General features: G+C 23.8%; 2 protein-coding genes across 2 annotated transcripts in view; one reads left to right on the top strand and one right to left on the bottom strand.

The window, feature by feature from the left end:
• The first annotated feature begins 1064 nt into the window (after window positions 1-1064).
• Window positions 1065-3216, top strand: LOC114120433 (fas apoptotic inhibitory molecule 1). Its single transcript, XM_027982332.2, has 4 exons — window positions 1065-1364; window positions 2242-2467; window positions 2744-2796; window positions 2875-3216. Exons 1-4 carry the CDS (start codon window positions 1233-1235, stop codon window positions 3016-3018), a joined length of 555 nt encoding a protein of 184 aa, XP_027838133.1. The 5' UTR covers window positions 1065-1232; the 3' UTR covers window positions 3019-3216.
• Window positions 1372-27003, bottom strand: part of LOC114120461 (dynein axonemal heavy chain 10-like) — a 39028-nt gene continuing 13396 nt past the window's right edge. Inside the window, exons 24-66 of the mRNA XM_050200197.1 lie at window positions 26568-26970; window positions 24990-25138; window positions 24759-24898; window positions 24484-24679; window positions 24110-24343; window positions 23690-24013; window positions 23359-23528; window positions 23205-23296; window positions 22880-23005; window positions 22245-22498; window positions 21970-22164; window positions 21715-21887; window positions 20012-20566; window positions 17969-18254; window positions 17356-17853; window positions 17227-17256; window positions 17063-17155; window positions 16527-16679; window positions 16201-16312; window positions 15918-16132; window positions 15596-15784; window positions 15224-15409; window positions 14988-15165; window positions 14640-14798; window positions 14270-14402; window positions 13972-14164; window positions 13295-13492; window positions 11681-12012; window positions 10992-11528; window positions 10675-10896; window positions 10167-10447; window positions 9926-10083; window positions 8664-9416; window positions 7962-8143; window positions 7150-7309; window positions 6855-7071; window positions 6634-6779; window positions 6217-6565; window positions 5095-5444; window positions 4840-5007; window positions 4534-4713; window positions 3221-3527; window positions 1372-1837 (exon numbers count right to left, since the gene is read on the bottom strand). Coding sequence (XP_050056154.1) covers window positions 3231-3527; window positions 4534-4713; window positions 4840-5007; window positions 5095-5444; window positions 6217-6565; window positions 6634-6779; window positions 6855-7071; window positions 7150-7309; window positions 7962-8143; window positions 8664-9416; window positions 9926-10083; window positions 10167-10447; window positions 10675-10896; window positions 10992-11528; window positions 11681-12012; window positions 13295-13492; window positions 13972-14164; window positions 14270-14402; window positions 14640-14798; window positions 14988-15165; window positions 15224-15409; window positions 15596-15784; window positions 15918-16132; window positions 16201-16312; window positions 16527-16679; window positions 17063-17155; window positions 17227-17256; window positions 17356-17853; window positions 17969-18254; window positions 20012-20566; window positions 21715-21887; window positions 21970-22164; window positions 22245-22498; window positions 22880-23005; window positions 23205-23296; window positions 23359-23528; window positions 23690-24013; window positions 24110-24343; window positions 24484-24679; window positions 24759-24898; window positions 24990-25138; window positions 26568-26970 — 9966 coding nt within the window. The 3' untranslated portion in view covers window positions 1372-1837; window positions 3221-3230. The remainder of the gene's footprint in view (window positions 1838-3220; window positions 3528-4533; window positions 4714-4839; window positions 5008-5094; window positions 5445-6216; window positions 6566-6633; window positions 6780-6854; window positions 7072-7149; window positions 7310-7961; window positions 8144-8663; window positions 9417-9925; window positions 10084-10166; window positions 10448-10674; window positions 10897-10991; window positions 11529-11680; window positions 12013-13294; window positions 13493-13971; window positions 14165-14269; window positions 14403-14639; window positions 14799-14987; window positions 15166-15223; window positions 15410-15595; window positions 15785-15917; window positions 16133-16200; window positions 16313-16526; window positions 16680-17062; window positions 17156-17226; window positions 17257-17355; window positions 17854-17968; window positions 18255-20011; window positions 20567-21714; window positions 21888-21969; window positions 22165-22244; window positions 22499-22879; window positions 23006-23204; window positions 23297-23358; window positions 23529-23689; window positions 24014-24109; window positions 24344-24483; window positions 24680-24758; window positions 24899-24989; window positions 25139-26567; window positions 26971-27003) is intronic.

Here is a 27003-nt window from a genome sequence, read left to right on the forward strand (position 1 = left end):
CTCAAAATTGTTTATTGCAATCATAATATGTATTTAAGTATTTTAATAATTCACTAATATAATATAATTTGAATTTTATGTTATTAAATAAAAAAAATATTGTCATTTTAAAAATTTAAATGAAGATGGAAACCAGGTATTCCTGAATCTCGAAAAAATAGGCTTCATTATATAATTGAATAATAACTACGACTAACTATACAGTTTCATATATAAAAATTACAAATCGTTAAAAATCCATAATTTCAATAAATTTAGTGCAGGATTTTGGGAATTTAACTTTTAAGAACTATTTCATATCAAAATGTAGATACCTATGTATTTCGTCACAGCGATTGAATTTTATAATTTAAAATAGTTTATATGAAAAAATTATAGTAGGTACTTGTATATTATATAAAAGCATCATTATATAAAATTATATTAGATTTTGAGCGGAGCGAGGAATGTATTGGTTTTACAATGATGTTTATTTATTTTTTATTCTGTTAACACTTTTTCCCCTCTAAATTTGCTCAAAAGTACAAGTGTAGCATATTTTTTGAAAGGTAATGTTCTTAAGCTGGTACTTTAAAGAGGTCATTTTTCGATTTTCGAAATGATACTCGAAATAAAAGTGGTTAAAAGAGAAAAAATGTACAACTTCATGGTTATGTGGAGTATAAAATGATTACGGCTTTGTTTATCACCATAAAAACGAATAAAATTAAATAAAAAAATCCCCTCGTCCGCTCAGAATCGTTTTTTATCGAATGCAATCATAATGCATTCATATCGAATACCAACAGTAATATTACACTATCCTGTCCGAGGACCGAAGGGACGATGAACTAACATCCACCACCGAAATGCGCTGACCTACTTTTTTTTAAATATTATTCTATGAACGAATTTATAATTGTTGTGGTAGAAAATTCCGCAATACTACCGGGTGATCTAATTTTATGAAAAAAAAAAACATTTTAATTCCTATAAATATAGTTACCATACTATTATATTATCTATTATGTATGTTGACCTAACAAAATAAAAATAAAATAAAATAATGGTTGTTTCCATAACAACATTATATAAACACTGTCACATAAATAAAATAGTATAAGTGATACTATGCAATTATAATACTCTCAGAACAGTTGAACATCGGCTGTTGAACTATTATTATTTAATTTACGTTAATTTGTTAACTGAAGGCTGAAAACTTTAGTATTGAGTTTGTTTGATATTGACTAATGACAGAGAAACCAAAATACAATGAAGACACGGTGGCGGTGTGGAAACTACCGTTAGCAGACGGTATTCATGAAATAGAATTTGAACACGGAACAGCTACTGGTAAAAGAGTTATTAGATTGGACGGAAAAGTAAGAACATTTTAATTGGCCATAATATTTTGCTACGAATTATGATCAGAATTTTAGTGACGAAATCACACCAACAATACGATTAGAGATAACTATGTGTTTCATCGTATCTAAACTACATTATTATCGGTATCATATAAACTGCATATCGGTCTGCTCTTAAAATACTAGTAGGAAAATGAATACTTATTGATTAACTAAATATTATTATTTATTATGTGTTTAATTATGGAATAGGCGAAATTTTAGCCTAAATTATATGAACTATAGCGCTACTATTAAAAGGTTATAAGCGTCCTGTTTAGTGATTATCTTTTCAAAATCATAACTATTTTATATAATATTTACTTATAAATAATATAGTATCTCCAACTGATCTTCAGTTCGTTGGCCACAATAGTGTACCTACCGGCTACCATCCTGCAATGTGTTCAATTTATAGGTATAAAAAAAGGTCCACCAAGCTAAAATATCTGAAAAATTAAATCAAAAGTTATGTAGTCGTAATATTATATATAACCTTGAAATTTATTTTTATTTTTTTCATATAGTTTAAAAACTTACGAATATGTATTGGTAATTATATAAACTTCTATTTTAACTGATACACAAATAAAACCAAAGCAATTATATATTGGTTGTTCTACACCATAACAATCTTTTAATTTTTAATTTATTCCAATCCTGTTTTTTCAAGTTGTGTTTTCATTTATATAGCCTATATAAGCTAGGAGTTTAGCGTTACAATAGATATATGTTAATATTTCAATAATAAAATGAAAAAAAGAATGCTCAACATTTTATATAAATTATTATTATATAAAAATAATAAGAAGCAATTATAATTTATACGATGAATATTTTATAATAATAACAGATAGTGAGACGAAAAGATTGGATGTTTCGATTAGTCGGAGATGAAGTTTTTGAAATAGACAATGTTCAATGTACTATCAAAGTGGAACCAGATGGGTTGTTTATGTACACATATGATTTGTTGGTTGATGGAAAGACTTTGGAAGATTTCTGTGAATATATCTCAAAAAATCGATCTACTTGGTTGATTACTGCGGACGATGGTGTTGAAAATCGAATTATTCTTGGTAATATTCATAGGAAATTAGTTCTTAAAAAAATGTTTTTATTGTATATGTAATAACTCACGATCAACAAATGTATTAAATTGATTAAGTTAACTCGAATTGAAATAAAATGATAAAATTATTAGTTGGTTGTTAACAATACAAGGGATACTATATTTTTTATTTTGAGTTAAACAAGATGAAATTTTACTTAGCTGTTTAACTTAAAATAAATTTTATTTTCTGTCCATGATAAATTATATTTTAACTTATGTATCATGCACTGATGATTTTCAGATAAAGCTTCTATGGATATTATTGTCAACGGAACTCAAGTTACAGACGCAATGGTAAAATCTATTATATTCATTTATATTATAAGACAATCATAATCTGTTATAAAAAATTTAAAACTAATTTGTTTTTAGTCTGAATTTATTGAAAACGGTACAGAAACACATTTTGCTATTGGTGAAATGTTAGTAACAATACGGACTGAACATAGTTGTGATAAAAAAATTGGTGTCGTGCATAGTCTATTTGTTAATGGTGCTTTGGTTACAGAATTATAATATTTTATAAATTATTTTTTTTTTAAACTAATTAAATGTTATTGTTTAAGAGTTATATAAAATAAATTAGCTTGAAAATGTTAAAATTTGTTATTTTAATTTAGTTATACAAAATACCTATTATAGTATTTTATGAATTTATTGCTTTATATATGAAAAAAAAATAATAATAAAATAAATAAATTCGTGTTATTAATATTACTACTATATGATTAATCAGTATTCATAACAACGCAAATCCCTCGTAAAATCCAAAAGCTCTTATGTAGATGTGTATTTAAATTGGCTTGAAACACACAATTATCGTTTATTGAATTTCCTCGTTTCGATGTCACGTAAACCGGTATAGTGATTGAGCTCTTTGGTAATTTTAGCAGGCGAGTTTCAATAGGAATAATAGCCAAAATCGGTAACTTCTCAGACGTATTATGAAAAGTACATTCTGTCAAACATTGTTTATCCATATTCCACCGTGCCCCTTCTAAATATAATCCGGTGATGTAACATCCCTTAAAAAAATATAATATAGATACAATTATACAAATAGTATAGAATTAGTAATTTTCATAACTACTGTTGATTTAAATATATCTTCACAGCACTATACTTGTGAGACATATTAAGTAGTAAACAGATTAAGATTCTAAGAGATATATTTAACATTTCTAACGTTTATGTTAATAAATATCATTAAAAATTCAAAAATTTGAGTGCATTAACATGCGCCAGAACAATTTCATGCAGAAGGCTGTATATCTATATGTACATCGTACATGAACCAATTCACTTGGATTTTTTCATTCTTATACCTTATTGTTTATGGCTTCCTTCGCTTAAAAATTTGAAATATTGATTTAACTGAAACAGCTTAGGACTATAAAAGTCCAAAATTTTAAACTGTTTTAACAGCAAAGAATAACAAAGTTTATATTTTTTTGTTACTGACCCGCTAACTTATGCAAATATATATGCCATAGAGGTCTATATACTATAGATTTTATACATTAACCAACGATGCAATTATGTTTACAATAATATACTGCCATATTATAAATGATATGAGTATTGGGTGTATAGACACGATTTAGATCTTAAATTGTAGGTGTAGATAATAATATAATATGTACCCTCTTAAACAATAACACGGATTGTCCGTGACAATAATAGATATTTATGACTTGTGATTAATAACTCAAGCTCTACCAAGCTTTCTTGTTGTCATATTTTTCAATAAAAAACTATATATATATATATGTTATGTTAATTTATTATTGTATTATCAAATTATTTAACTAATTCATAATTTGCTAGGTGTCACTAATGGAGCACGACGAATGAACGATTATCTAGATAACCGAGCTAATGGAGAGATGAGCGCCTTCTAATTTATTAATCAATATTATAATGTCAAATTATTTTTTTATTACACTTAATTATTGCCTTTTGACTACATTGAACTTTATAAATAATACAAAAGATAAACACCTATAAAATATTAATTTATTTTATACTTACGGCGTCTGGTTCTCGTTGGACTTCGCTTTCACAAGTCCATTGAGTAACAGATGTATAAAACATACTATGTTCAATTGACCAACCGTATTTTCTGCATGCCAATTGGATCAAAGATGTAAGATATGATTTCGGTGAGTGTAATCCTGACAGCCACATGACTAAAGGTTCTCGAATTTGGCTCTTATAGATTATGCAAAGTTTATATATTAATATAAAAATACTTTGTACTTAAGTATTGTTTATTTATTTCGATTAAAGCATTAAAATATTTAGTACGAAACATTTATAAATATTTATAAAAATTACCCAATTCGAATATTGAAGTGTACGTTTTTTAAGGTGTTCAATATAACCTGCCAATGATTTAACTGTCGGTGGTGATAATTTACTCCAACAATCTGGAACTCGACCGGCGTATAAACACATTGAAACTTCTTCTAACATCGAATTCATTTCCACTTTTCCCAGAAATACCTGTGTAAAAAATAAAGTAAAATAAATGAATATATAATATTTATTTTCAACAAATAAATAAATATAAATGCGAATATTAGTTTTTACCTTTGAGAGTTGTGATAGAGTGTTTCTTATTACTTCTAACAACGCGTTAATTTTCTCAAGTTCATGAAGTAAAACAATAATATTAGGAGCAAAGCATTTATCTCCGTAAAAAATTTTTACTTTATTTATATTATAAAGTTCAGGCAATAATTTCAAAATGTTTTCAGTAGTATTTTGTACAACTTTATCCCAATCAGTATTTTTATCATCAATTATATCAACACTTGGATATAACTTTATCATGTTTGTCCACAAAAGGCTAACCAAATTATTGTGGTATCCAAATAAAACATTTGAGTTTAATCCACAAACTTCGGGGTTAACAGACAATGGCAATTCATTAATTACTTCTATTATTATAAACATAAAAATATATTTTATTAATTTTAAGTGTAAATCACAATAATTATTTATTTATATATACTATATATATTAAACGGATTATAAAACCCATTGACGAAATACAAATAATCATTGAACATTTTCTTGATAATGCTTAACTCAATAATGAACAATTTAAATAGCTTATATATATTATATGAAAAACAATCAGAATATTAGTTTAAACGATTAAATTCAAAGCAATATACACATTCTATCTAAATATATTACGTGATGTAGAAAAAAATTAATATAATTCGTTATATAGTTCGCTAATGACAAAACTCTGAGGAAAAATGAGGTAGAAGTATAATTGTTTTAATAAAGAAGAACATGAAATAAGTTGAACTTCTTAAACCGATAAGCGGGTAAATTAATACTAATAAGAGATAGTAATTCTGGAGAATTAATAAAGCCATTTAATAAATCATTCATGAACATATTATATTATTATTCATTACATTTCTCCTCAAGTTACAAGAAGTAATTCCCAATTGGGTAACCTGAACGATGTTCTTTTACACAGAATAGCTTCGGCTAAGCCCGATTAAGAAATATGTATCAAGAGTCTTGATTCAAGACCTATTTATTGATCTTAAGACTTAAGTTAAATAAAATCAAGTAAGTTATTTTAAAGTGACCCTCCCACCCTAAAAAAAAAAAACAAAATTAAAAAAAATTAAAATATAAGTATAGTACAATTATTTATAAGGATGTACTTCTTGAATGAATACTACTTACCTATTAAACTGTATTTATTACTTTCAAATAGTTTTCTTTCTGCCTCTATATATTTTACTGGTTTATAACGATCTTTACAATTGTAAAAGGTGAAAGGTTGGTAAGAACTATACATGAAATCACCAAAATATTCATCCACGTATGTCAAGAGAATCTTGCGATCATAACTATCGATTACTTTTCCTCCATATATGATTTCACCGATTAGATATTTAAATGTAGTCCAAGGTATTTCATTTTGTATACTTTTTTTCAAAAAGATAGTAATTATTAGTTGGCACATATCAAAATCGGAATATTCAAAATTATATGGTATACTCCATCCAAATTGATTGTACTTTTTACGTTCCTAAAATATAATTGAGTTTTAAATTAAAATTATAATTTTAGCTAAGTACATTTTATTTAAGGCTTTACTAATAAAATTCCATGGAAAAATAGTAATGCATATAGCAATAATTTGAAAGTAGGATGTTGATTTTTATCTTCTTGATCGTCAAAATCGTATTTATCTAAAGCTTTCTGCATACTTATTCTCATATGATTCGAAGGTTCAATGATAACTATTTCGAATATAATATAATAAAATGTATAGATACAGTGTTTTGAAAATTTAGTACACGTAAATACAATGTTACCTTTTAATGACCTAAGCAAAAGAGATATTGGAAATGAATCACACAATAATGAATCTCCATTAAATATAAGCCATAATCTAAAGTTTGGATGCCAAGACTCATTTGCTTGTTCTAATATATATTCAATTTCGTATAGAAATTGAGCAGAAAAATTACAGTTTTGAATAATCAACCAATTTCCGCGGTACAATGCTGATTTTAAAGCTAAATAAATAACCTATTAAAAATATGTTTTATATATTAGTTATTTTATACAGTGACAAATATTTATTTATTAATAATAATTAAAATTTACATTTTCATTGAAAGTTCCCAATGAAAGAACTTTGAATGTTGGACCAGTTATATCATTTTTTTCTGCAAGATTAGTCAAATCCTTCGTAGGATCAGATCCATTATTTAATATTAAAATACATGGTGTTAGATTTGAAAATTTTTTATGTATACTTTCGAGACTAAAAATTATAATACAAATTAGTATACGATTTAAAAATCATTTAAAGGTACTTATTTTAAAATTTTATTTAGAATATTTCAAATATTGAAATACACTAATTCCTATATTGTGTTCCATGGACGACACGTGGATCTCAGTTATTAGAAATAGCTTGTGGTCAAAGAAATGAAATGTTTGAAATATATAATTATTTCAAAGTACCTACTTAAATTTCCTTTTCTTTATTATTGTAATAATTTTTCTGCTATTGATGGTGGGCCGAAGTAAAAATGATTATTAACCTTTAGTGAGTTTAGTGATGTTTAATCTGACCATATATTTTTTTCTCTGTATTTAAGTGTATTAATTTAATGTTACATACGAATTAATTAATTAATAATACTTTTGTGTATTATATTATATATAAATATAAAAATTATGGTTTGACAATTGATGTTTATATTATAATAACTAAAAGAGAATTACTCATTGAAGTATGAACAATTCAAAAAAATAATTTATAACATATTTAAAATTGAAAGTAAATATTTAGGTATTTCATGTGTGTCGCCAAAGATTAAAAAAAGTTATTTTCTGCTCTGGTTAGCTCATTAGTAATATAAAATATTAAATAACTTTAAAAGTTAAAGTTGTAAACTATACGTATTTACTTTGTATTTTTATTATTGATACACCTCTCATTATTTACTTCAATAATTTTATAAACGTAATTTTCAACAGATTGATACACTCGATCAGTTCGAAAACATCTTATTAACATTAAAACTTCAAAATATTTGTTGATTTTGATAGGTATTGTATTTTCAGATTCTGGATATTCTGAATAAAACCACTAGAATACAAAAATATTAGTACAATTATCTTATAAATATTAAAATAATAATTAAGTATTATAATTCTAAATTTTACTTGTATTAAATTTAAAACGTTACAGATAAATTATATGTTTATTAGTTGGGTATAAAAAATAAACAATTATTAAGTTATATAATTTAAAACACTGCACTCTACACAAAAAATAACCAATGAAAAATAATATCATCTTCAACTGTTCAAATTATAACTAAAATATGTTTAGATACTTATTATTCTATCTTAATTCTTCAAAATTTATCCCCCTTCTACAATCTTTAAATATTCAACTTATTTCTCTTTCTCCCAATAAAAGTTATTTTCTTTATTTTATCCTTCTTCGATTATTTATAAATTTCAATATGTGATTTTTGTAATTTAATTTTTGTTATTATTTATTTATTAATATAATTATTGCTTCGACTTATTTCCATGACTAATTGTACCACTGCATCGGAATAAATAATAAAAAAATTCCACAGTTAAAAAATATAACTTACCTCTTTCCAACTTTCGGAGTTACTACTAATATGTTCAATCAAATTCGAGAAATTTTCAAAGTTCGTGCTTAAATTAACAACATTTTGCCAACATTCATTTGATAACCATGTTGTTGGGTTTTTTTTTGTAATATTTTCAGAACCTATAATTTTACCTTTGATAAAGAATATTAATTCGGAATTCAATAAATATCCTGCATCTTTATCTAATGTACACGCTATTTGAAATAAAAATAATAAGTTGTGTTTTTCATAAATACTGATATTACTAAATTCGTAAACATCATTTGTAAGTTGATCGATAATATTTGATATCCTGTTTAATACATTTTGATCTTTTTTTGCTAAATCAATGGAATTTAAAAATAGCTTTATAAACGACTGTATTGAAAATTGATACAATGGGTCAATTTCTTTTAATCCATAAAGAGACGTATAAAATAAAGTTCCTTTTTGTGATACAGATTTGTAAACATCTCTAGACTGATCAACTAAAGACATTGATTCAACAGATAATTTTAATTCTGTAGAACATAAATTAATTTTTAATTTTATATCTTCTAGTTTATTTAAAAGATGTGGATTATCAATTAATGGTTCGGCACAATTTATGATTTCTTTAATAAACGAATTTTTAAATGCTTCAAGTGCTTCCTTATTTTGATATATATTTTTTACTATTAATTCTTTCTTATCTTCTAGTTCTTTTATTTCATGTTTGATCACCAAATTAAGTAGTTGACTTTCCAATCCCTAAACATAAATAAACTAAATAGGTGAATAAATTAACAAAATTAACTCCTCATTATAAATATTTATTGAAACCAGACCCGTGAGCAGAATTTGTTCATGGGAGGGATTATGAAAAAAAAATACTTTTATAAAAAAAGTATTATATTTGTATATAATTTCTTAAGTACTTAAATGAAAATTGTTAATTAATCATAGTTTTTCAATAACACATAACACTTCAGGAATCTTGCAGAAGTAAACTTCCTTTTAATTCGATAACATCAATAACTGTTAATGACCTATCTCAAAAAAAGGTAATGGGGAAGGTTGTATCCTTCATCCTTGCACATGGGCCTGATAAAAACATATTTATTTAAAATAGGTAGTTCAATTTAAGATTGATAAAATATGGTATTACTAATGTAATACAATTATTAAAATATTACGTATGAGTATAATAGCACAAATATGAACGTGAATCACAAAATGTTTATAATTTTATATTATTTACTTATATCATATTGGCTTACTTCTTGTGTGATAGAACAATTTATTACAGTCATATTGGAGTATATTGATGTTGTAATCTTTGGATTATTTTGTTTAGTCAACATGTATAATCTGAAGTTTTTATTGTACTTACATTTTTTATCATCTATCTCAATAAATTCAGAATTAAATGAATCCGCTAAATAAAGAAACATTAACACATGTATATTGAAGAAAATTAATATTTTTAAACAAGAACCTCTATTAACTCAATTTACTTACACTGTATATTTTTATTTAATAAATCCTTTATATCCAAATTTATGTTTTCAAAATCAATAAAAATTACTGGTTGTCCATATTGCAAAGCATTTTTTAAATGTATAATGTAATCATTATCGGCAAATGAAAGTATTTTTAGTGAGTTATTTTTTTCATGGTTTTTAATCCAATTAAATCCTTGATTATGTGGGTCAATACACAGAGGAAATCGATTAGATTGAGTCATCAATATTCCATTTTGAATCGTATATTTGTCACAAGGCAAACCATTTGAAATCAAACTATAAGGATCAAAATCAAAAAAACAAAAACAATATTAAAATGTATTATGAGTATATTGATAATTAAAATATAATATTAAAAATGCTTATAATGTACCTTTAAAATATATTAATTAAAAATGTTTAAATATTATAAAATTTTATTTTGTTAAAAGAAAATATATTAATCACAAATAAAGAAATTATAAATTATTTGATAAATATTAAATATTAATTTATTAAATTACTCATATATTGCTTTTTCATCAATAAGTTCTTTTTCTAGTTCAGTATTCAAGTCAATTGGTAATTCCAGATCAATAATATGATTGTACCAATCGTTAAAAATTATTTTTTCACGATATTCTAATGAAAATGGACCAGCATAGACTAAAAATGAAGCATTCAGTAAACAATTGCCAATTATTTTATTGTTTATTATGGTTTGATTTTCTAAATCTATAATCCATCTAAAAATATTAGTATTAGATTAGAATACAATTTTTGATATCTACATAAATATATTAAATAATAAAAACAAATTTAAGTTATAATTTTTTTTTACCTTTCGTGTACAGATTTTAGTCCTTTTATAACTTTGTCAGCATATTCAAATTTAATTTTCAATTTACAATTTTCTTTTTTAAGTTCAATATTTTCCTTAGATATGTTATCTAATGATTTTTCTAAATTTGATATAGTGCATAAAGTATTTTCTAAACTATCTTCGTGTTCTTTTAATTTTAAAGTAGAGTTGAGATAATCTTTCTCGTATTTATTTAACTTATTTTTCAATGGTATAATATCTTGATAAATATGACAGTATTTTAAAATAGACTCAATAATATTTAATAAGCTACATTCCACTTTGCTAATAGCTTGAATATCAATTGTTTTTTTCAGAAATTTTAACTTTGTTCGTATTTGAGTTTGGTGTCTTTGATTAATTTTATTTGCATCCAATTCTTGTAAATTATTTAGAAAATTTGGATCTTCAATCATATCACTTAAACTTTTCCATGAATTCATATCTTTAAGACCTCTTAAAATAGCTATACATTCAAGTAAAGTCATAACTGATTCGGATGGTGTGTCCAGAGACCTAAAAGTACATTAATATTATTATTTTTTATTAGAACTTTTTCATATTATGTTTAAATATTTCTCATGATTGTCATTAGAAATTATTTAATGTTTTCTAATAAAAGTTATGAAATAATAATAATAATAATAATAATAATAATAATTGATTACTTTAATTCTGTTAAATCGTCTGAATTAATTTCATTCAATAAAGTTTTAGTAGTACTTAAAACGGGTAATGTTTTATCAATTAACTCTTCCATTTGTTTTTTTGTGCTTATAATTTGTTCATTTTTTAAATTTAATTTTTCAGTACTATTATTCACAATAGAATTTATTTCTTCTACAAGTATACGAGTATCATTAATTTGTTTTATTAAGTCTTGACACATTTCGTCCTTATTTATTATTGATAAGTCTTGCTCACGTAATGTATCATTTATCCTATTAAGTTCTAAAGTACTTTCTTCTATTTTTTCTAATCCACTCTGGATCTGTTGAGACTAAAAAAAAATATAATTAATAAATTAAAATAGGTATTAACTTTGTATAGGTAACTTTTTTTCTTTTTTTTCAGTTTTAACCGACGACGCCGCGGTAACTGCTTTCGCATTGACTCCGCGATTTCTTAACTAATTTTGTAAAACTATAATATGACATAAGTATAACTTAAATTATTTATTAATTTATTAATTATAGGTAATAGGTAGATTTTATATTAAATTGTATTCAAACAGATAAATGAGTTATAACATAGGATTAAAATAGAAATAGATACTTATAAATGTATAATAGATTACCGAGTCAAAGAAACATAGTTATGTCAGTTATGGTGATGAAAAATAATATACATTTACAATACAGCTCAAAATATAATACATTATACAAGAAAAATTGTTGTCATCTATATGGCATATATTTTAAAATATATGCCATATGTCTTGAACGATTTATTATCTAGAAATTGATGATGATGATAACAAGAAATACAATTTACGATAGAGAAACACAGTTATTGAGTGAGCTACTGAGATGAATGTTCTTAAATTAGAAAACAATAATACATTTTTGCATGAGAATAATTATAGGTAATTGTAAGTACTTAATAGAGTAACTCAATAAAAAAGTCCAGTTTATAACTTAAAATTAGTGATATCAAAAATACTGACTATTAAGATTATTCGGATAGCTATCAAAATAATTACGTATTAACGATAAGTTTACAGCTACTGTTTATGAAACTATTTAAAACATTTTCAAAGTAAAATAAAGTATCTACTACCTATAAATACTTTCATTATTTACAATTAAAAATTTATATTACTTTGATATTATACTTAAACTTTTTACACGTAATTTAAAATAATATATTATTTAATTTATAACTCTAAAATATAAAAAAAATCAATACATTTTAATTTAAAACATTGAGGTAATATATAAGTAAAAAAATAATACATAATACTTATAAGATGTATAAGATAATAATAAATAAGTTGTATACTTTTATTTTAAAAATTGAATTAGTTTTTAAATGCTTATTTCAAATTATATTCAAATAGATATAGAATAAGTATGATTGGAAAAATAGAATTATAAATATCAAAATAAAAATAATTTAGTATAACCAACATGCGATTTAATTTAAATTTCTAATTTAACTTAAATGTAACTCAATACTTTATAATTGTATAATGATAATGTTTATTGTGAAATCTTAAAATTACATACATTAAAATATGATTTTATTTTATAAGTTCATCTTTAATTAATTGAATACAATACCTTAATTAGTGATAAACTCAATTTTTTTTTGACTAATTTCTTATACGTTTGAGTACAGTCTACTAAGTGTTTTAATGTGAAATATATCTTTCTAGTTGTATGCTTAAAAAATATTTTTGCATATTCTTCTGCAGATTTATGCATATAAACACTTTGCTTTATTACATTATTAACGTACACATCTGAAATAATTTGTTCCTAAAAGTAACAAATAAATTAAATATGCATTATACCATAGAAGTCGTCAGTATATTTTTTAAAAAAAAAACAAGAAATTCCGTAATGTTCTTTATATTTTTAAATAGATATAGGAGTAAGTAGTCTCCGTACATCGTAAAGTTTTAACTATTGAAAATAACATAATTTTGCAGTGAAAAACCACTATATTTTATATAAACTTAATAATAAAAATTATTATAATTTAATAGTATAACACATTAAATAGTTTGATAAGAAAATGTCGGTTCTGAAATAATTTTTATTTAGTAGGTATTGCGTACATACGTAGTAATCACCATCCTTCTAAGTGAAAATTCATTCGCTTACTAGTTACTTGATTATACCTGTTAGGTATTGAAGTTGTCAAAATATTAAGAGCATAAAAAAAGTATATAGTAGAATAATGAAGCCGACATTCCCTTGGTACTAAATTAAAAAAATAGTTTTAAATATCATACGTTAATCAAAACTTTTTCCACCACAGCATTTAATGCTTCCGCAGGCCATTTATTAATCCAGTCAACATAAGTTTTATTCACGAAACCGGGGTAATTTCGAAATATCAATCTAAGGTTATTTCCAGGTGACATTAATAATACAATATGAAGATTATTTAGACAATTTCTTAAAAACATGTCCCAACAAATGTTTCTAAATTAAATAAATAATAAAAAGTAAGATAGAAATATAGAAATACCAATTACCAAATAATATCTCACAAATATGTTATTTAATGTATAATAAAGAAAAACGTACGTAGTAATTTCACTCGATGTTTTAATGTTTATTTCTTTAAAACGCTGGACGATTTCTAAATTTTCTTTTTTATCTAAGTATAATGAAGGCACAAACCCATTTGTTAATATATTATTAATAAATTCTAAAATTCCTAAATATGAAAAATATAAACAAATGTTTCACATTAATATAATATGTTAAACTACACAAATTAAATACATTTATATATAAATATATATTATTTTTCGTAAATTAATGTTTAAAAGTCTAGAAAAAAGTGAATTAAAAAATAAAGTAATAATATGATGTTTATAAAATGCATTACAAATGTATTGTAAGTTGCATGTCTTAAGTTATAGTATCTACTTATTGTATTATTTTTAATTACCTTCTTCAATAACGTCAACTTTGTCAACAATAAAAACAGTAGGCTGATTTTTTATTCCTACATTCAAAAATATATTTTTCAAATCTTGTTTAAACTTTTGTTCATTCATTTTAATATTATGTTTTGAATGAAATGTATTACTTATAAATATTTCATAGCCTAGAAATATATGAATATTTTAAATTTATTCTATTGGACACAACATAACTATAATAATGGTAATAAATAGTAAAAAAAATGATACAATCATGTGTAATTTGAATAATGAATACATAATAAACTAGGTTTGACTGATTTGAGGGTTATATATTACGATTAAAAATATCACTAATTCTAACGTGATATTACCAGATGTGAATGCAGCTAACTTGGATAGCGATTTTTTTCCATTTCCACTAGAACCGATCAACAAAACATGTCCTCTATCCATTCTAAGCATACGATAAATTCTTATTAAATGATCTAACGCATCATTGAAAAGTATCATATCTAATGAACCATGATATTTTTTATATTCTAAAAGTATCTGAAATATATTAGATTATTTCATTGTTAAACCAATTAAAATTATTACTAATGCTTACTTCTTGAAATAAATAAAATACAGAATCATAATCAATTAAGTCTTCATATATTCGTATTTGATTGTTCGAACTAATAGCATTCCTACAATCGCCAAACAAAAGAGGATCTCTAAGAACATATTCCATCTGTAAAGGAAAATACAATTCTAATTCTTGAGTAAGATGACGTTCAATCATTTCTCGATCCTGAAAAAAATTATCAAACCTTTTTTGAAAATGAATTCTCGGTTTTATAAAAATGTACTGCCATTAATTGTTTTTTGTTTTTAATTTAGAATTTATACATTTTACTAATATTTAATTATAACTAACAATAAAAAATATTTTTTTGACATTTAGATTTATAGATTTTAATTAAAAATATAATAATACTTTTTGATAAATTAATCGATCACATATCACTCTGGTGAACTCGTTTCTCCAAACTCGTACAAAGGATTCTGTAGTTGTAAATGTATTAGGCAATATGCGGGTCATACCATTTATGATAAAACTTATATGACACAAATTGAATACATAAATGAATTTGTCTGGTGTTTGATGAAGTTTTTTAAGTACTAACTAAAATTACAACATAATTATTATTATATGATTTACTTGACATATTATTCAATAACATTAATATTAAAACAATTTAATTATTTTAAAATTAACTGGATGTTTTAATGTTGGTGCACAATAAATAAAAACATACTTTGTATAAATTGACTGTCATATTTATAATATTATTAACTGCAGATTTTATGTTATCTGTAAAAGATTTTGTATGTCCAGATAAAATTGAATTAAAAATATATTGAATTGTATCATCAGATGGAAATGGTAATGAAAAAACTGAACATAGTGACAAAAAACGTGTATCCAATTCATTTCGACCACCTCCTATATGATTCATAGATGCGAAGAAACCTACAATTAAAATTGAAAACATATGAATAGATATTATTTATGTTGTTATTTAAATAATTGATACACACATATATCCACAAGCTCTTTCCAATCGAAACATTTATGTCTATCATACATTCCTTGTTTATCAAATATACTTTTCAGTAACGCAATAGGTTGTTGTGTGCCACATTCATCCATCTAACATTAAAATTCATTAATATTTATCAGGGTTCTTTTATTTTAATAGGTAAATTAGTATATCAGCAATAATAATTATTAATTTATATAGAATTAAATATTTTCAATTTTATAACGTTATCCTTATTTCCAACATAAAATTAAAAATGTATTGGTATTATGTTTACATATTTATTTAATAATTAAAAACAAATAAATCTAGACACATTCTTACTTGAGGCAAATTTAAATCATCAATAAAATAAACTAATCGCTTTCCGATTGGTGGTCCGTATGTTTTTCTAGAATGCTTTTCTAAATTTGTTTCTAAATTTTGTTGAATATCTAATGATGAAGTTCTAGCCGATAAATTTAATGCCATTTTAATCTGAAAAAGCATATAGGTACAATTAAATAAATTATAATACTAGGTATTAAGTTAATTTTTTAATTTCTATAATTTTGAAAATATTAACTATTACACTGATGTATTGGTTAAAAATAATTTATTCTTTCATATGAAAATTAAGTTTTTAAAATAAATATTGAATAATTGAATAAAATTTTGGGTGATTTTTAGGTTTAGTTAAAGAACACTTGCATACAATTTTTGTCGAGACAAATAATTATCATTTAATAAATTAGAAAAAAAGTATACAAAACTATTTATATTTAAAAACAAATTAACTATTTTATCAAACTTATATTATATAAGAATATTAATCTTTTTACCACATATTAAAATTAACTAATTATTACAATTCTATTTACATAATATTTTTGATCAAGATTACGTATGAAATATTTCATTGTTGCTGTTTTTCCAGAACTCATTTCACCCACTATAATTGTTGGGCGTTTAACCTATAAATAAAAAATAAATACATAAAATCAAAAATGTGTAATAACTAAAAATTATTGTAGAAAATGTTTACCTTTTTAAATATTGCACTTCTAAAGTAGTACTGAAATAAATAAAAAATGTATATTATGTTTGTGTTTAGAAAATAATATAATATAGTTATGTATTTAATAAATAATAATAATGAATATTGTATAAATACTTCGTTTATTAATTTTAATATCCACACCAATCTTGTAGATTCCACTGTAGGAACAAGTATATCGTTAAATGTAACCGTGTCGTTATGAATGTACTCTGGAATTGCCTTTTTCCACGATATCCATTCTAACGTATTAAAATCTAAATAGTAGTCATACCAAGTAGGCTCATCGGAAGGTATGTATTTCAAATTTTGTGTTTTTGATCGTTCATGAGCATTTGGTATATTTACAAAACCGGATAATTTTTTAACGTTTTCATCGAAAATATGACGAGATGTTACATCAGTTAGTAACGCACCTAGTGATAAATATAAAGCTTGGATAAAAACGGCTTCTAATACTCCCATACCAGCCACAAACGAAATCATTGAAGTTAGTGGAATAGCAATATCATTGCTAGTCATTGCAGTTTTTTTATGGCTGATTTTAATTGAATTATTATTGTCTGATGAAACTAAAGGTAATATTGTATCCAAAATAAAACAAAGTTGAGTGATCTAAAAGAGTTACAAAAATATAATTAATTATTTTATAAATTCCATTTTTAATGACTAATGAAAGTACATAGTTATATGTAATAATGCATTTTAAAATTGTATATCTATTATTTACCATATTTAATCTAGTTTGTGAAACAGCAGTCTTAAGCAGTATTAATTTATTCAAATCTTTTCCATCTTCAAAAATTAAATTCAATAACACGGGTACGTATTTTTGAAAACATTGATCCAATGCTGTTTGCTCCATTAAACTTCGGGGTTCTAACCACCGTACCCAAAACGGCATATAACCAAGATTATTGGGATCGACATATACTATACCCATTCTAGATATCGTAGATGGAGCGGAATATGATAGATGACCAACTTCAAACAACAAATTACATTGTGGTTTAATCCTATAAAAATTGTATAAACGTGATAACATTATTTAATCTTATAATAATAAATAAATATATTTTAGTTTAGATCTAAATTACTACTAAAAATGTATGATAAGATTTAAATATCTACAAAAATAAAAATTGATCCCCCAAAAATTGAGATAACAGGTATTATGTATATAATAATATATATATATTAAGATGTAGACTATTTATTCATTTTTAGATTCTGAACGAAGTGATGAATGTATTGATTTTACAATGATGTGTGTTTTTTTTTTTTTTTTTTGTGTCTGTGTACAGCATTACTAGTCGAAATAATGATCCAGTTTCAAACTATGGGGGTGGTTTCCGATGTAAAACTGAATATCCTTGGTGCATTATAGAGGTAAAAAGTTAACATTTTCCAACAGTTTTCAAAAAAATCGAGAAAAACAAAAAAAAAAATAACGGAAAAACGGCAATTTTTACACAAAACCAGTTTTCGACCAAATCGATTTTTTTTTATGGTTGTGATTCAAAAACTAATCACTGAAAATACTTGAAATTTTCATCAAATGTTAATGTCAGTGGTATCCGTATATAGTTAAATTTTCAAAAAATTTTGACTTTTTTTGAGTTATTTATAGACCACTAAAATTTTCGATTTTTTTGAGAAATTTTTTTTAAAGTGTCAATAAAAATTTTTTGGATGACCAAAAAGTTTTGAAAATTTAATACAAGGTTCCTTATGAGTTGTTTTTATTGTAGCTAAAAAAAATTAAAAATAGTTAGTCACAATTTTTTTTATAAGCGTTTATAGTTAAATTTTTACGAAATCTGTCGAAAACGCGAAAATTTGCAAGTAATTTTGAAGTTGAAAAATCAAAAAATTTTTTTCTTTTATAACTAAGTTTTGAAAATTTGGTACAAGGTTCTCTAAAATTTTTCTTCAAATATCTGTAAAAAAAACTCTACCGGATTCAGACAAAAAATTTTTATGAGTGTTTGAAATTTAAATTTTTACAAAACCGCGTTAAATGATGGTTTAGCCTCAAACGATTTTTGATATTCGTTATTATTCAAAAAGTATAAGTCGTAGATACTTGAAAATTTTACCAATTATTTAGATTGGCATTTTCTTTACATGAATTAATTTTCAAAATATTTTGAGTTTTTTTGAGCTATTTATAGACAACTGAAATTTTCAATTTTTTTGAAAAATTTTTTTTGAAGTGTCAATAAAGTTTTTTTGGCCCTATCAAAATACTTGAAAATTTTATACAAAGTTTCTCATATGTCATTCTTATAGTGATTAAAAAATTATAAGAATACATAGGCACAATTTTTTTTTATTAGCATTTAAAGTTCAAATTTTGACAAAAATTCGTCAAAATTATGAATATTTGCAAATTATTTTGTAGGTATAATTCATAAAAATGTTTGTATAGGTAGCTAAGAGTTGAAAATTAAGTACAAGATTTTTCATAAGTTTAGCTTACAATAATTATAAAAGAACTTAAATTTTGGTGTATTCAGGCCATTAAAACATAAACCACCTTTTTCACCAACCACTGGAAATTATATCCTAGGCTGACAAATCATCTTCGTTCAGAATCGTTTTTCGTATACAATGATACCTATCATTGCATTCAAATTTAACCTACCCTAGTCCGAGGTCAACCCCACCCCTTAATGTACAGCAGAACGGTACCCACTTTCCTGCTTTATTTTTATTATATTACGTTTATATTTAAAAAAAAATTATAGTTATGGCAGTATAAATAACTCACCTTATTTTTTCTCCATTTGATAATGTTAAAATTCTATTATCATCCATGACAGGGTTCAAATCATCAACCCACATCGAGTCTAAATCACCGTCAAATAAAATAAAATGGTTAGACTGATTATTAGGGACAATTGGTTGATTAATGTTTCTAAAAATATTTGTCAATAATCCATCATTCCAGGATTTTGTAATTGGATCTACATAACCATAAAGCTCAAATTTAGTAAATGCTTTCGGGTTAAGCGTTATAAGTTTTGTTGATATTTTTAAATGATTTAAGGTTTCGCATAGCATATTTATTATAACAGATTTTCCTCCACTTGTTGGTCCCATGATTGCAATTGAATTCCTATTTTTTAACATTTCCATAATTTCGATAATTTTTTCTACTTGAATGTCAATTTTTACAAATTTTTCACGTTTCAAAGCTATTTCTATAGCTTTAATAAAATCAGCATTTGTTGTTTTTAAATATTTGACGTTCGGGAATAAGTCAGATAAAAATGACAAAAATAAAGCAATATCTTTATCAATTAATTTAGGCAAATTCAAATCTCTGAAAAAAAAAATACAACCTGTATTAATTTTTTATCCGTATAAATGTGTTTAAGTTAATTGTTAAGAACCCCTGAATACTTAAGTTATGTTATTCTATGGTTCTTGTAGTATTAATGTAAATTGTTTAATTATATTGTAAACTGATGCGTGTGTGATACAGGCGAGTAGGACTCCCTTCTGCATACGACTGGTCTAAGGAATCTGCTGAATAAACCTTTTTGAACGAACGACCAGCTCGTATGCGGGGCTCGCATACGCAGCAGTCGGTCAGTGTTGGTGTTATAACAGACCATTACAGAGCATTTCATATAATTAAACGTTATTACCATTAAATAAAGAATTTATGTTGAGCCAAAGTGATTAAAACTCGTTTTATTTTATTTGTGTGGAATCGCTAAGTGCGCGTCCATAACATAATACATTACACTTATTTTATGCTTACTAACCGTGTTTTTAATACTATAAGTAAAATCTACTTAAAACTGTACTCCTATACATTAATGTACTAATTTTGCGTATACATTACGCCGTTTAATTAGGATAGATTGGAGCAGCGTTTCTCAACCTTTTTAGTACCATGACCCTCAAAATAGGTATAAAATATGGTCAATCACTTCGTGACCCCCTATCTATATTAAGTATGAATTTTGAATAATAAAAATATCATATTATCAACCAATAAACCAAATGAAATATACCATTTCGAATATTAATTTATAAATACCACAAATAGTACCTAATTTGAACTTGTTAAAAATATAAGTATAAATAATTTTTTATTCAATAAAAAGATTCATTTTGTAAAATGGCGTTTTATTATTTTTGACCTATGTGACCCCTCCCTAGTTGAGGTGGTCACGACTCCCAGGTTGAGAAATGCTGGATTAGGATAATAATTACTTCAGTTCTTAATCAGATATTTTTTATAAAAAATAAATATGTAAATATTTATTAATTTTATAGATAAGCCATAAACCTATCATGTCTTTTTAGAATTTATGGTATATTAATTGAAATTATATTATGTTTTCAACTCAATAAATATTTATTTTTTAGTAAAATTATTCAAAACTATGGTAATAATTTACCCTACAATAATTATTTATAACTAATTAGTATTTATAATTTTTATTAAACTATTATTACCGTAATATTTTCATTATTACTAAACTCTCTCCGAGCTCTGGTTGTTTGATTAGTAAGTGTCTTGCAGTCTGGATCACTAATTTTAACGATCTTATATCAAATGTGTAGTTTAATGGATTTGAAAGTCCATCTTTACATAACTTATATAATAACGATATTTTCTTTGATAAAATCTAATAAAATAAAAATAATAATGATCCTGCTGTTCTTTTAACAAATTTTAAGTTCAAGAATAAATAGTTCCGAAGATCTCACTTTAGCTTCTAAAAATCCTTCAGAATATAAAATAGTGAAGCATATCTGTTCAAAATCTGGAAGAAGACAAATCACTGGTCTAAAATGACTTTTTATTATTTCATCAATCTCTTTTTTTTGGACATTAATTTCTTCGATATTTAGTGTAATAAATATACTGATTTTTGGACTTATACTTATATTGTAGTCCTGGAACTAAATAAAATTATTTATTATTATCAATAAATTATAATATAAATAAGAATTTTATAAAAATAATTTTAAAACCACATCACATTATTTTCATTTTTGTTCCCAAGTAGTGACCATTTCATGGAAAATAGTAAAGTTGATATAACAGACAATGTTTTCTGAGAAATTCTACTGAATTTGGTAAACAATCCCCAAATTTTACTTTGGCAAATTCCATTTAAAAACTGACTAAATGTCTGATGATCTAACCCATCACTACAATTAATAACTTTACATATATTGCCAACAATTGTTGCCATAGCCATAATAGTATCGGTTTTTCCAGTTCCACTAAAACCTATATAAATATTGCACTGAATCAAAGACATTTGAAACTAATAATTATTTATGCAATTTATACTAAATAATACTTTTGAAGGTGATTATAATAGTTATTATAATTGTATTATAAATACAAAAGGTTTGTGTATAAAATGCACGTTTAACTATATCACCAACAAAATATAATTTAAATAACACAATTTATTTATGTAAAATGTCAACTAACTATCGAGTGCTTACAGACTTCATTTTATTAATTAATACAAACAAATAAATGATTAAATGGAAAAATTTACTAAGTAGTTATTATTTCTTCATTAACTTTAAAGCTTATTAATTATAATAACATTTACAACTATGATTATTGATCAAAATATTTCTAAAAGTGTTTTCTCACCATGAGTTGCACCACCTAAACACATCATTAATGCTTGAGTGAACGTCAAAAATATACGATTAGTTAATGGAGTTATAACAATGTTTTTAGTTGATCCCATAAATTCATATCCATAGTCAAAAAAACCTAAAAAATATTATTACTTTTTAATAACAATTATTACATTTGAGAATATGGACAGATGATAAACTCCAATATATTTATATTGACATATATTTTTTAAATTTGATATAAAAATTGTATTGTATTATAATAGGTTATTTTGTAATTGTATAATCCTGTTAATATTAAATATTTAAGCATTATTAATATACTAGGATTTTACCTGAACACTGTGATACATATAAATTGTCCTTGCTTTTTATCCAGTATGTTTTAATTACACTGTCCCATTCAAATGACTTTGCAAGGATCACACTAAAAATTATACTCAATATATATGTATAGATGGTTAATTAGAAAATGTACAAATGCATTACTTGTTTATAACAAATGATTCAATAATGTCCCTATGGTGAACATCTAAAATTATCAAAGAACTATATTTATATCTTTTATTTTCCATCATTTCTTTTTTACTTTGTAAAACTATATCATTGATTTTTTTATTCAATTGATTCAAATATTGCTTCATGCTTAAACAGTTACCCTAAAATCAATATATATATATATATTATATATTATATAATTCATATTTTTATTAACCATAATTTATGATAACATTATATTGCGGAATTGCATTATTTTATAATAAGTTGGTTTTAAATTTATCAACTGTGTATTGTTTAAATTAATATAAATATAGCTTACTAATTCAATTTCATTAAAAACGTTTTCTACTTCAACTGTCCACCACACATTGTCTGCAGTTAAGCAAACTGATAGAGGAAAATTATTTATCCAGTCAAATCTATTACTTGAACATGTAACAAATCCTAAATCCAATATAGCTTTTTTAATAATAAAACGATTTGATTTTCGCATTTGATCAATAACTTTATGCATCCATCTGTCTACAGTATTTTTAATCATCACAGAATTTTTAAATACTAATAATTCATCATTAAATGTTTTCATTGCTATAACTGTATAACTTTCATCTTTTACTTCGTAAATAAGATTTTTAATATTATCAAATATCTAAAATAAAAAACAGAATTACATTTATTAATTATTTTAATTTATTAAAAGTTAAACTGGTAACTTTTTTTTATTTATTTATTTTTTTACCTGAATAATATATTCCTGGATAACAACTGGATTAGAATTACCATAGATAAACAACAAATCATTATCTGATATAAAATAAAATCTAGGAAAATAGTTTCTTTTCTCCATAATATAACTATTTAACTCTTTTTGACTAATGTCTAAGCGAAATTCTAACCATAATAATTGGTTAAGAATATTTGGTGTTAAACACTGTTCAAGAATCTTAGAATTTCTATTTGCATTGACCATTACCTATAAATATAATGATAAAATGTGTACCAAAAATAGTTATAATAAATACTATGCATAATTGTATACTACTTATAAATTATAAATTACGATTTATGTAAATTAAAAAAAAATTGGATTATTTATTATTAATAACAAGATACCTCTTGGTAGAATTTGTTCAATTCATTGAATTCCTTAGATTTTTCTGGTAAAATATTTAAAATGTCTTTTCCAGCATATATTTCTGAGAGATAAATCCATTTTTGCTGTACGTACCACCATTTATTTAGAACTTCATTCACAGTCGATAAATTTTTCTGCAATGTATCGACTTTTTCTAAAAATGGTTCCACTGAACTAAAAAAAAAATAATAATAATTTACAAAACACTTTTAATTATAAAATACTTAAAGGCATTTAATTTATTATAAATTACTATGAGTTCATCATTTTATGCATTGTAATTTGATCATCTTCCAATATTTGCAACACATTATGAACTCCGCATAGTTTAAGTTCAATATGTAAAATTACATTTGAGAATTTCTCTATGTTTAGGCTCATTGTATTCCATCGCTATAAATTATTTAAAATAAATAAATAATTTAGTTTGTTTTATAAAATATTTATATTTGATAATACTTAAATACATTTATTTTATTCTTACTTCATTTATTTCTTTTAATTTTTGTTCAATTTTGTTTTCATCGATTGCTTTACATAGTATTTTTTTAATAATATGTTTATGTTTTACAGTTCTCATTTTCAAAACAATACCAAAAATTAAAACTTCTTCATCAAAATTAAAATATACACCTATACAAATATACATATAATTATTAGTTAGTTATCAATAATTATAAAATATATTCTATTATTTTCTATTATTATTATATTCTATTCATTTTTCCATTATTAATTAACTAAGTTGACTTTTAGATTTTGAGTAGAGCAATAAATTTATTGCTTTTACAATTGTGTGTTTTTTTTTTTTTATATAAGTCATTTTCTTTTGGGGAAGTCAAATATTAATTCTTAAATTCTATAAATGACAAATATTTTTGTAAATGTAATACAAGGTTATTTATAATTTGTTACTAATATACATTTTTATAAAAATTTGTACATAAATCCGAAAAAAAAAAATTATAAAATTAGAATTATAATGAATTTTGTAAAAAATCGTTAAAATTAACAAATTATTTCGTAGTTAAAAATTTATATCTAAGATTTTATAAAGTACTTTATAGTTTATACATCTTTAAATTTTTTATAATAAAAAATATTCTACTGGATATTCAAATTAATTATTTACGAGTAGGTATATGTGTTTGAAGTTCAAATTCTTACATCATTGTATATTTATTCAATCACCCATAAAATAATTATCTAGGTATTTATCTTCGAACTATTTTTGTTATTTTATAATAACTTAGAAATGGATAACCTTAGATACTAAAAATTTTCAGCGAATATTTATATTATTGATTTCTATACATGTCATATTTTTTAAAAATATTTTGATTTCTTTTGAACTACTTATAAATAATTTTAATTTTCTTCTTCTTTTAGTTTATTTTAATTTTAATGTTAATAAAAATATTTTAAATTCAATTTTAAACAAGGTTCTTCATAAGTGATTTTTATACTAATCAAAAACTCAAAGTTACATAAGCACAATATTTTTAATTGAATTTGAACTTTGTAATTTAGAATTTGACAAAGTTATCAAAATCATGAATTTGTATAGCTCTTAAGCTTGAAAATGTAATGTAAAGTTCCATTAAGCAGTTTATATTGGAAATAAAAAGCTTAATACATATTTATGTTAAAACTTAAAAATATTTTTAGTAGCCTTTTGAAATTAAAATTCAGCTGAAATTATATAACATCATAATGATGTTATAGCTTAAAAATATTGTTTAAAATTTTTACGTATATTATGAATTTTCTCAAACTGTTTTACAATAATTTAGTGTTGATTCAAAAGTTTATAACAATAATAATGTAGTAATATACCTACTTGACCTACTGGTTACTGTAAAGCAAAGTGGTACATACCTACTTGCCCGTTGCTCACCTTTTTAATTATAATAGTCACTATTTATTTATTATTAAATTTATGTTATAACTTATAAGTAAGATAGACATGTACAAAACTAAAACTTTTGTGAAATTAATTTTTTTTTTTTATATGAAAAAATAGTAGAAAACAATAATTTTATTAAATTTAAAAATTATTTACCAATAGCATCCAACATTTCTTTCCAATGTCTAGGTTTCAGTGCCTCATTTTTTAATTGAAGTAAAATTGGTACACTTTGTCTTAATTCCTTTAAATAGTTTGCTAAAATTTTTGCTGGATGTGTATCTTGTGCTAAAACAGGGAGTGTCTTAAATTTTAACATAAGAGCACCAAATGCTTCTCGAACAAATTCTATTTCGATATCAAACCATGGTATTTTTGACCATTTTTCAATATCTAACTTTTGTGCTTCATACAATGAATATACTAGTTTCATATATTGAAACTCGGAATAATAACTATCAAATCGTTCTGTATTTAATAATTTTAAATTAAATAGTTCTTCTTCCTTAACTAATTTTTCTTTTTTTTCCATAAAATCAGTAAAATCATAGTCATATTCCTAAGATATTAACCATAATTGTATTATTAAAAT

This window comes from Aphis gossypii, chromosome 2 (genome assembly GCF_020184175.1).
Source record: "Aphis gossypii isolate Hap1 chromosome 2, ASM2018417v2, whole genome shotgun sequence".
Classification (NCBI taxonomy): domain Eukaryota; kingdom Metazoa; phylum Arthropoda; class Insecta; order Hemiptera; family Aphididae; genus Aphis; species Aphis gossypii.

What these genes read in the sequence shown, in the direction of transcription:
- LOC114120433 (XM_027982332.2), top strand. Translation starts at nt 1,233, where the DNA reads ATGACAGAGAAACCAAAATACAATGAAGACACGGTGGCGGTGTGGAAA. An exon ending in TTATTAGATTGGACGGAAAA is followed by an intron (nt 1,365 to 2,241) that starts GTAAGAACATTT and finishes TAATAATAACAG; the next exon opens with ATAGTGAGACGAAAAGATTG. An exon ending in TGAAAATCGAATTATTCTTG is followed by an intron (nt 2,468 to 2,743) that starts GTAATATTCATA and finishes GATGATTTTCAG; the next exon opens with ATAAAGCTTCTATGGATATT.